This window comes from Terrapene carolina, unplaced genomic scaffold, assembly GCF_002925995.2.
Source record: "Terrapene carolina triunguis isolate 2854851 unplaced genomic scaffold, T_m_triunguis-2.0 Scaffold192, whole genome shotgun sequence".
NCBI classification, from domain to species: Eukaryota; Metazoa; Chordata; order Testudines; family Emydidae; genus Terrapene; species Terrapene triunguis.
The window spans coordinates 6,100,525-6,111,647 of NW_020664543.1; the positions used below are offsets into that span (position 1 = coordinate 6,100,525).

General features: G+C 49.4%; 1 protein-coding gene across 1 annotated transcript in view; it reads left to right on the forward strand.

Moving 5' to 3' along the window:
- Positions 1-2,609: 2,609 nt before the first annotated feature.
- Positions 2,610-11,123, forward strand: part of FAM20A (FAM20A golgi associated secretory pathway pseudokinase) — a 19,936-nt gene continuing 11,422 nt past the window's right edge. Inside the window, exons 1-4 of the mRNA XM_026654435.2 lie at positions 2,610-3,815; positions 4,831-4,881; positions 6,656-6,734; positions 9,248-9,340. Coding sequence (XP_026510220.1) covers positions 3,596-3,815; positions 4,831-4,881; positions 6,656-6,734; positions 9,248-9,340 — 443 coding nt within the window. The 5' untranslated portion in view covers positions 2,610-3,595. The remainder of the gene's footprint in view (positions 3,816-4,830; positions 4,882-6,655; positions 6,735-9,247; positions 9,341-11,123) is intronic.

Consider the following 11,123-nt stretch of genomic DNA (forward strand, 5'->3'; position numbering starts at 1 on the left):
GGGGCACCTTTGTGGTACCAGCCAAGCCAACAGCCTCTGTTACATCTGAGTCCAGCTGCCTATCCAGTTACCAAATGGCCCCAAGAGCAGCCTCTGGGACCTTCCCACTTGGACCCTCCTCACCAGGCAAGGTCAAGCTCTTGCCTGTACTTGACACCGTCTCATTCCAGGCCAGAGCTTCAGCGGGTTTAACCAGCCCTGCAGCGAGGGGAGCGATCCTGATTGACCTCAGCTGCTCACAATCTGGCCCTGTATCTCCAACTTTCTCTGACTAACCAGCCTTTGTGAAAGAGCAACCATCTCACTGGCACATAGTTACTCCTGGGGAGCTCTTGTGTGACATAATCACCCCCCCCTGCAGGCAACGCTTCCAGACAAGCTGCAGCAGAAACATCTGCCAATAGGCTGAAAAGGATGCTAGGACTGCAGGTCTAAAATGAGATGAAGAGCACTTGCGTCATTTTTCCAGCACACCAGCACATATTCATCACCATCGTTTGGCCTCTTTCTGGGCTTGCACAGTGCCAGAACAGACTGACTCACACACACTTTATCCTGTTGTTCTTCACTTGACTTAGAACTAGACGCCATTAATAATACGGCGCTGTGATAGGGGGTGTTCCAGCTGAGGGTCTTGAAAGACTTTACTAACCTGGCAGCATTCAGCTTCACAACACCCCTGAGAGGGAGGAACGATTACCCCCATTTTATAGATGGGAAAATTGAGCCACAAATTGCCAATGGTGTTTGGGGGATTCAGAGACTACGGTGCTGGTGAACAGTATAAAACCCTACGATTAGATGGCTAGATGAGCTGGAATCACAGAGCAGAAAGGTAGAAATAGAAGGCAGGCATCCAAACTAATCGTCCCTTGTACATTCGTACCCTCCTTTGCCAAGCACTTGAGTCCTGTCGATGAAAATACTAACCAGAAACAAAGCACCACACTCCGGGACTTTTCCCTTTGCCCCCACCCACCTTGGCTAGTTCCCCATTGACTCTAGTTAAAGGCCCCTCATATTCCTGAGCCTGGCTGCTGTAAGAGGGACTTTGCTGCCCATTTGGGGTTTTTCACCAGCCTACTTTTCCCCTTCTCTCCTCACTTGTTTACTTAGCAGAGGTTGGCTCTCCTGCTTTTATGGCCTGGCAGGATTTCTAGTGAACATGTGGAATGTTCATTTTTCCTGCCGGGACCGAGGAAAGAAGCATGCCACGGTGTCACTGGCCTTGCTTCGGCGTATGCTGACCCAGATCAAAAAGTCCGGGGTTACTTACGTTTCAGGCTTAAGCTGTTGAATGTCACCTGGATCAATGATTAGCCTAGGCACTAATCTGTAGTTTGCATGGACAAACGCAGTGAAGTTACTGGGCAAGTGACTGTCCTGTATCAAAGACAAAGGGCCATGAGAGAGGGGGATGGGTAAAAGAGGAGTACACAGGAGCTGTCTATGCATTTTACACCCTTTCTCTGCTCAAGAAGGAGACTCTTTCCAAGAGGAAGGAAAGTGGTCAGCTCCCCACACCTGCTCCTGCCCTGTCCCTGCAGCGAGCCCTCACCCAGGGCCAGAACCAACACTTTGGGGAGGTTGCAAGCCAGAGACAGGGGGAGGCAGGCCGGGGTCAAGCCGTAAATGTAAGAGAAACATTTTAACTTTGCACGTGCCCCGTCACTCATAGCAACCACCCCACGAGAGTAATCCGCTTAAAATCGGATGCAGCAGCAGGTTGCATTGACCCCTAAGCAGAATTCCTTCTGGTCTCTGGGATTCTCTTTAAGGGCTGGTGGGGGGAAGGAGGGGCCCCTAGTGTGGAGTCCTGCTCCCCAGGACTTGGTAGGAGATTATGGGGGCTCAAAGCCAGTGAAGAGGCACAGGTCCTCCCCATGGAGACCCACATTCTCCAACAGACCCCCTGTACTCTGGGCAGACCAAGAGAGGTCTGTAGGTTCTGGGGAGCAAACATGAACCTCTTTCCTTCAATGGGAGAGAAGGGGAAGCCAAGCCCTCCTATCCCTGACTGAGCAATTAGCTGAGAACACTTCAGGGAAATTCACTTCCTCCCTAGCCCCTTCCTGCTGATTGTCCCCTCAGGAAGAAGCTATTAACCATGTGGTGCAGTATTAAACCAGCACTGCTCTCCCTAGGACTTTGTGCTCCATCTCAGGGTGGATTTGCTGAACATTCCTGATTAGGCCTCAGCTGAAGTATTTTGTCCAGTTCTGGGCGCCACATTTCAGGAAAGATGTGGACAAATTGGAGAAAGTCCAGAGAAGAGCAACAAAAATGATTAAAGGTCTAGAAAACATGACCTATGAGGGAAGATTGAAAAATTTGGGTTTGTTTAGTCGGGAGAAGAGAAGACTGAGAGGGGACATGATAACAGTTTTCAAGTACATAAAAGGTTGTTACAAGGACGAGGGAGAAAAATTGTTCTCCTTAACCTCTGAGGACAGGACAAGAAGCAATGGGCTTCAATTGCAGCAAGGGAGGTTTAGGTTGGACATTAGGAAAAACTTCCTGTCAGGGTGGTTAAACACTGGAATAGATTGCCTAGGGAGGTTGTGGAATCTCCCCGTCACTGGAGGCTTTTAAGAACAGGTTAGACAAAGACCTGTCAGGGATGGTCTAATACTTAGGCCTACCATGAGTGCAAGACTCTAGGTCCCTTCCAATCCTATGATGCTATTCTCTGAAACTTTGCCCCTTTTCAAAATGACTCTCTTAGGTACTTGACTGCCCCCATCACTACAGTACCTGAGGGCCTCGCAATCTTTCATGGATTTATCCTTACAACACCCCTGTGTGCTAGGGACGTCCCCTATTATCCCCAGTTTGCCCATTAACATTCAGCAGACACGGCTTCTTCCCACCCTGGCCTTTTCAGTCCTCTGTTCAGTTTGCTGTTCATTTTGCAGGCATCTCTGTATGAGTAAGACCCTTCTATGGACTCTCCTTCCCTCCCTGCCTTCCAACCCCCAAAAAGTTTCATTCAACAGACTAGCAGAAGATCCCCCTCTGTTGGCCCACCAGCCGGAGCTTTCAGACTGCTGCCCCAGCAGCTAAAGTGGGAAGCTATTGTAAAACTATGAAAACTTCTGCTGGTATCTCATCCTTCCTCCCCCATTTGTCTGTTTATTTTCCTCTTGTGTGTTGTCTAAATCCTAGATTGTGAGGCAGAGGCTGTCTGGCTGTTAGTCTGCATGGAACTCCAACAGGGGTCCCTAGCTACTACCCCACTATAACCATAAAAAGGTAATGAAAAGAATATTTTTGCCCTCTCCGGTTTGGCACAGAGAACACCACACTAGGAATAATGGTCACGTGGTTAAGACATGACTTAGGAGACCTGGGTTCTGGTTCCAAGTCTGTCACAGTCTTCCTGGGCAACCTTTGACAAGGCGCTCTCTCTGTGTGCCTCGGTTTCCCCACCTGTAAAATCAAGATCCTAATCCTTACCCACTCTCGTAAGGCAATTTGCTATCTCTGGCTGGAAAGCTCTGTATAACGTGGAACTGTCGGTTAATAGCGTTTTCCCAGCTCTTTGAAAACCAGCAGTCTGCTTGTTTTGGAGCACTAAGGATTTACATTCAGTGACATGCCCTTTTCATCGTCTAACGTAATGTTTTTCAGGAGACATAAGCTTTACAGAGAGGAGCTCAACCTAACTTCTCCTGACTCGCTGCTGCAGCTTGGGCGGGAAGCAAGCTGGCTGCAATTCCACCTGGGCATCAGCCGCCATGGGCTGTACCCCCGCTCCAGCCCTGCCATTAACAAACTCCTCCATGACATGCAAGATTTTAACACTGTCAGTGCCGGTAAGAGTTTCCATATACTCACATACAACAAGAGTCGGGAAAGGCGGCTCACTTGGCCCCATAATAGAACCGGTTGGAATCTTTCAAATGAAAAGATTTTTTGTAAAAAATAAATACCTACACAAATGGAGTGACCATTTTCCAGCCTTGGGGTTTTATTTTTATTTTGTATAAAACGTTCTCCAAAACCTTATTGAAAACGTAACTGACAAATTTCAATAGCGTTGTCGACGTGCTTTTAAATAGGAAAAATAGGTTTTCAGTTTTTCGACCTGCTCCGAAGTGCCCGAGGGTGCGTCTACACTGCCAACAAAAGACCCGCGGCGGCGAGTCTGGGTCGACTGACTCTGGCTCGCGCTGCGGGGCTTAAGGGAGCAGTGTAAACATTCAGGGCTCAGGCTGGGGCCTGGGCTCTGAAACCTAATCAGGGGAGAGGGCCTCAGACCCAGGGTAGAAAGCCAAACCCCCATCACATGGCGCTGAAGCCCAGGGCCCTGAGCCCTGCCACCTGAGGCTGAAGCCTAACCAAGTTAGATTTGTGGGCCCCCTATGGTGTGGGGCTCCAGGCAATTGCCCTGCTTGCTTCTCCCTAATGCTTGCCCTGGCTTTTATATGCAGAAAAACAGCTGTTGTGGCAGAGGTGGGCCATGGAGTGGCAGGGCCTCAGAAAGAAAAAGGTTGAGAAGCCCTGCAGTACACTGCTACCTTTACACCCACACACAAGCCCGAGTCAGTTGACCCGAACTCTTGCTGCCAGGGGGATAGTCACTTGTGAGAAGTGACTGCTGGGTTCACACCGGTCTCTGACTCTGCCTTTTCTGAGCGTTGTACTGAGCCAGACACCAGACCTTGCTTCATTTCATTTGCTTCTTGGCAAGTTGGTTAACGCCAGCAGCACCAAGCTCCAGCGGCACGTCTCCGTTTTGAAATGGCAGCGGCCGGGTCGAGAATAATTGCCAGAATGAGCCCAGGTACAACGGGAATGATTCTCTGATCCCTTTTTCTTTCCCTGCAGATTACAGTCAGGATGAGAAAGCTTTATTAGGAGCCTGTGACTGCACCCAGAGTAAGTGATTCATTTGTGTCCTCGCTACTTGCAGGTCATTTTACCTCCTTGTACTAGATAGCTTAGCAAACCTGACACCTGGTACGGAGAGGACACTTTTTTCTGTTAAATGCAATCCTTGTAGACGAGATAATAGCTCTGAATTTTCCTTGAATCCCACATGAACATTTCCTGCTTCATTTGGTAATTCCTCAGCCTTTGTGCAAACTGCTGCCTTAAAAAATCAAGGTGAAAGTTGCAAATCCAAACCAGGTCAGTACTGAGCCAAAGCCCTTATCTCTCGGCTGGCTCTTTGGTGGCCTGTGTGAAGAAAGCTGATGGCCTGAGTTCTGTTTCTAATGGAACTGGGATCCAGACCACAGAAGCACATGACCACAAGTGGGATTAATTGGTGCCTTTGCTTTTAGTCTCAGAAAGTGAGGCCAAGAATTGGGGAACTGCTCCCAAACTCATTGAATGCATTGGGAGTCTCTGCATTGACTTAATGAGCTTTGAGTCAAACCCTGAGTGAGCATGGATGTGCATTAACCCCCTCAGCCCCTAGAGGGGACCCTTCCAGCTTGGGGTTGAGACAACTTCGCAGGGCAGCATGTGGGAAACTCACACTGTTCCATGCCCAGGCTGTACCTGCTCTGAGAACAAGCAGAGAGCTCCATTCTCCAGGGCTGTCTATGCAGCTTTGTCACTCAAATCCTGAGCTCTATGGCCCCAACCTTAAATGAGGGGGCGGGGCTTCAGTTTCTTTGGTAGGCTCCGCCCACCATCTCAGGATGTAAACCCGCGGGCAGCTTTCACCAGCATGAAATTCACTTTAAATTGCAGTGGGTGCCAATGTAACACTTATGTCACCCCGCACGGCGGCTGGGACCAGCTCTCAGCCCCACTGTTCACTCTGTTTTTTCTAAGGGCAGGTTTACACTAACCCCCCAAGTTGAACTAAGGTACGCAACTTCAGCTACGTGAATAACGTAGCTGAAGTTCGAAGTACCTTAGTTCGAACTTACCTCCGTCCAGACGCGGCAGGCAGGCTCCCCCGTCGACTTCGCGTACTCCTCTCGTCGAGCTGGAGTACCGCAGTCGACGGCGAGCACTTCCGGGTTCGACTTATCGCGTCCAGACAAGACGCGATAAGTCGAACCCAGAAGTTCGATTTGCTTGCCGCCGAACTACTGGGTAAGTGTAGACCTACCCTAAGAGTATAATAACTTGCACAGGGGGCTACATGTAGCACTCAGTGCCTGGTGAGAACAGCTGAGTAGGCATACCATAGACCATGCCCTTGGCTCCTTGGCCAACCCCACTTACGCTTCTGCGCTGTGTTGAAGATTTTCCTAGAAGGCAGAATCCGGGCAGCCAGCTTCCACCCGGCACTCCCACTGCAGATTTTTTGACTTGCACGTACGCACAGCACCACCAGCAACTTTTACTCTCGCTTATTGTTCAATAAAGGCAAGCGAGATGGCGAAATCCAAGATCACAGAGGAGAAATGTCAAATGACTGAGGACTAGAAATGCTAAAGGAAAATAGTCTGCCTAGCATAGAGCAGGATCAGGGAAAATTACCATGGCAAGAACTATAGGGGTGAGATGCAGCAGCGAATTAGCAATAAATAGACCAGCTGACATGAGCTATTTTATCCATACTGAGTTGGGAGATTTACTCATGTGGAGAAGGAAGATGAATTTCTCTGATACCAAATGATACTTAAGAAATATTTTACCAGTGTCAAATCAAGAATTTCTCACTCTGTTTTATTCTCCTCCCCAACGCAAGTTGTGAAGCCCAGCGGTGTACATCTGAAACTGGTCCTGAGGTTCCAGGACTTTGGGAAAGCCATGTTCAAACCCATGAGGTAAGGAGAGTGTACATACGTATTCGCTCTAAATCACCTGCAGTCGCTTTTTCCCAAAACAGCCTCACCTAGCAGTTAAGCAAGGTGGCCTACGCTATAATAAAGGCAGTTGACCTCTGGCTTCTTTAGCAGAGCCATCTGTGCAAATAACCACTGACAGCAAACAACCCGAGATGTTTCAGCAGGGAAGGACATGATGCAAGTGAATAGCTCCAGGCTGGAGTGGATGGGGTGAAGCAATGGGACACTGACAACCTGGCTTTGTAATAAAAACAGGTTGACAAAGGACGTGGAAATTGCATTAGCATCTTTTGTCTCCTTTACTCAGTAAACCTTGTCTTGACGGCTCAAAAGGCTTCCAGAAAAATTAGCTCTCATTGACTGTTCCCACTGTGTCACAGGTGTGCCTGGCACAGAAAAACACACAAAGTTCTTACACCTGTTGTTGGAATTGCATATTTAAAACCGGATTCGCTCCACACTGCTGACGACGCAAGACAGTGCTGTCTGTCGTGTCTGTGTGTATGCAGGAGATTGTTGAGGCCTATTCAGTTCTGCTGTTTCCCAATAGAATTCCTGTTTTCCTTCATTTGTTTTTTTTTATTGAAATCCCAAGTATATTTCCAGGAGCTAGCTCGTGGTTGAATCGCAGTTTTAAATTGCTTCTGCATTTATTTATAGCCCTTTTGGCCCTTTACATTTATTTCCATTCGGATTGCTTTCTGCGCACCGCCTTGGCTCGGAATGATGGGTCGAGCTTTTCGGAGTTCAACGATGTGCTTATAATAGAGGTTCCTCTCCCTCTCTTTCCCCCATGGCTTGTCTCTATGAATTCCAAGAGGTAAAATATGTCGTTTCCGAAGGCACTCACTCAGCTGTGGCTGGTAGGAAGGTATGTCTTGGCTCGCCTGCTGGGAGGAGATGAGGCCGGCAAGCTTTGGATTGCAGCATGCTTTCCTGTTAAACACATGAGCTTGGAGGACTGATTAGCTCAGGGGGTATGGAACTGCTGGCGCTGCTTCACAAACGGAGACGGTGGTGACTCAGAATCACTATCTGCTGGCTATTTGGTGGCCTGAGAGAAATAAGCTGCTGGTCTCAGTCCTGTTGCTAAAGGACAGGTGTCCAAAGCTGACAGTAAGGGCATGGCTACGTGCTATCAGGAGATGTGACTGCAGCACGGGTAGACTTCATTTCCCTACCTCTCAGCTAGCTCTAGTAACTCCAATAGTGAAGCTGTAGCAGCATGGGTGGCTGCACAGATTAGCCCTCCCCACCCAGGTCCCTGGGTGTATACTTGAGTGACCACTGTCACCACACATGCTGCAATCACACCTCCCAGTTGCAGAGCAGACATACCCTAAGGCCTGGTCCCCACTAAGCCCCCACTTCGGACTAAGGTACGCAAATTCAGCTACGTTAATAACGTAGCTGAATTCGAAGTACCTTAGTCCGAACTTACCGCGGGTCCAGACGCGGCAGGAAGGCTCCCCCGTCGATGCCGCGTACTCCTCTCGCTGAGCTGGAGTACCGGCGTCGACGGCGAGCACTTCCGGGATCGATCCCAGAACACCGATTGCCTGCCGCCGGACCCGGAGGTAAGTGTAGACGTACCCAGAGTCAGTGGTTCTCAAACTTTTGTCCTGGTGACCCCTTTCACATAGCAAGCCTCTGAGTGCGACCCTTTTTATATACACCTCTACCCCGCTATAACGCAACCCGATATAACACGAATTCGGATAGAACGCGGTAAAGCAGTGCTCCGGAGGTGGGGGTGGGGGCGGGACTGCGCGCTACGGCGGATCAAAGCAAGTTCGATATAACGCAGTTTCACCTATAACGCGGTAAGATTTTTTGGCTCCCGAGGACAGCGTTATATCAAGGTAGAGGTGTATTTAAAACCATTATAAATGCTAGAGGCAAAGCGCGGTTTGGGGGTGGAGGCTGACAGCTCGCACCCCCCCAGGTAATAACCTCGTGACCCCTTGAGGGGTCCCGACCCCCAGTTTGAGAACCTTTGCCCTAAGTCTTTTGGTGCCAGTCTCAGCAGAAGGACCAAGAATCAAAGAGACAGGGAGAGCGAGACGCTAGAGGTGGTGGTGAGGAGTGAGGCCTGTTGGCAGAGCAGCCTGGCCCCTGGCTGCATACTGCCTTGTGGGTAAACAAGGACTCTGGGGCTGCCAATCCAGGTCTAAATGCAGGCACGACACCCAGAAGCACCGCCCACCTCCTGCCTCTCTCCGTGTGTCTGCCATTCCAATAAGTATATGAGCACTGCTCCGTCCAGTTGTTGCTTTTAATCATTCCTGGCCCGTCACCGGTGTCTTTTAAATGACAGCTGTAGCCTGATGCTCTTGTCCTTCGGCGAATGTCGTTAGCACAAGCGTTGCAGGTCTCTGCTGGTGCATTGGGCTCTTCTGTAAAGCTCACTTCCCACCTTGCTCCCAGGTCGCTCCCATCCTTCCCCGGGTGTGTTCTCCTGGCCCGGTTAGTAACCCCTTCGTTTCCTTCAGACAGGAACGAGAGGAAGAGACTCCAGAAGATTGTTTCTACTTCGTTGACTTTCAGAGGCACAATGCGGAAATAGCTGCCTTTCACCTCGACAGGTACTTGTGCCCAGAACACAGAGCTTCTGAGTTACTCCTCTTCTCGCTTCCTTGGGAGAAAAGCCATTAATTCAGTGTCTAAAAACCCACAGTGGCCTGGGGGAATCCAAGTCATAGTATGGGCCTCCTCCTTCTTCTCATGGATGTTAATAAGGGCCAGAGTTTTAAGGGTATTTAGACACCTAACTCCCATTGAAGTCAAATTCTGGGCCGAAGAGCATTGATGTGAGGAAGCAGGATTGGGCATTGCATGACTTGAGCAGCTTTTTGGCCAACGTCAAGCACAGTGTCAGTCTAGTATTTCATACATCTTTCACTGCGGGACTGTAGCCTGGATGGAAATCCCAATGGAGTCAAAGGAAAGACCCCTATTGACTTCACTAAGCTTTAGGTTAGGCACGTGCATGACGACGGACTGGATGATGAATTACCTGCTGCGCATGGGTCAGTGGCTTGCTAGCCTGTAGCACTGATGAACTGTCTTGTTTCTCCGAGGCAACCACCCCAGCAGGGAAGTCAGAGGAGGAAACGAGACAGAGGGTTGATAGGCGCATGGGGTTTAATAAGCCTTTCCCTTTTTATACCCCGTTCCAGCCAAAGACTTCCAAGCACTTTACAAATGCTAATTCATTCCAACTCAGAGCACCGACTCTGTGAGGCAAGCAAGTGTTTCCTCCATGCTATGAATGGGGAAAATGAGGCACAGAAAGGCAGGACTAGAACTCAGGAGTCCCGAGTCCCAGGTCACTGTTCTGGCCAGGCCACTCTCTCTCCCATCGCTAATCACAACCTCTGCTCGCCCTAAACGCCAAACGGTCGGACGTCGTCCCCTTCCTCCCTCGCAGTAGCTTCCAGCTACAACAGAGCCAGGGTTCTTGACATGCAAACCCTTCCCTAGGAGGCTGACCCTGGTTTGCAAGATCTGGAAACAGCACTGGCTGTGTAATATTGCTTTAAAGTAGCTGAGTGGCTGGACTCCATTCTGAAAACCATCAGCCAAAAGGGGATACAATTAGAATCCCAGCTGTTATCGTACGTCCTCCCTGCACAGATGGAGCCAGATTTTAGTGAGTCTTTATTTGTCCAAAACTCCAGTTGAGGTCGACGGCCCTTGATTATTGAGCTGCAGCATTTAGGTCCAGATCCAGATTTCAAACCCCTCCAAGTCTGGGAGTGTTTGGATCCCACGTTTTTAACTGCGGTTTGAAGGGATAAAAGGCCATTTGCTAAATCCAGATTTGTTTCCATTTTCGAGTCAGGCCCATTTCCAAAGACCATCAAAGGGGACAGCTTTGCATCATGGGAAAAAGCTGCAGCGGCTCCTTGTGCCTAGTCATTACACATTTTGGCCCTGATCCTGAGACGTGCTTGATGGAAGTCAGTAAGAATTTGCAGCAGCTGAGATCCTTTTGGGATCAAGCCTTTAATCACACAGAATATTCGGAGTCACTTTTGCTCGCTGAGACAGGAAACAAACACCTGACAATGCAGGAGGGTTTGTTCCGTGAGCTGCCACTTCAGAGGGAAATGCAGAATTGCATTAGGCCTGTTTTCCATACTGTAAATTCTCCAGTCCCTCTGAAAGTGAATTACCGGTTCCATTCAAAGTGCTCACTGATCTCTGGTAAGGCAGAACACTTCTTTTCAGCCCTCACCTTCTTTTCCTGGAAGTCAAGTTCAATTAAATAGAGGCTGGGTGACAGGGGAGAGCCTTTCATCTCCGAGTTACCTGTCCAAATTTGGCAGTTTCAATCCCATGTCTATTGGAAGCCTGGTATAAAAT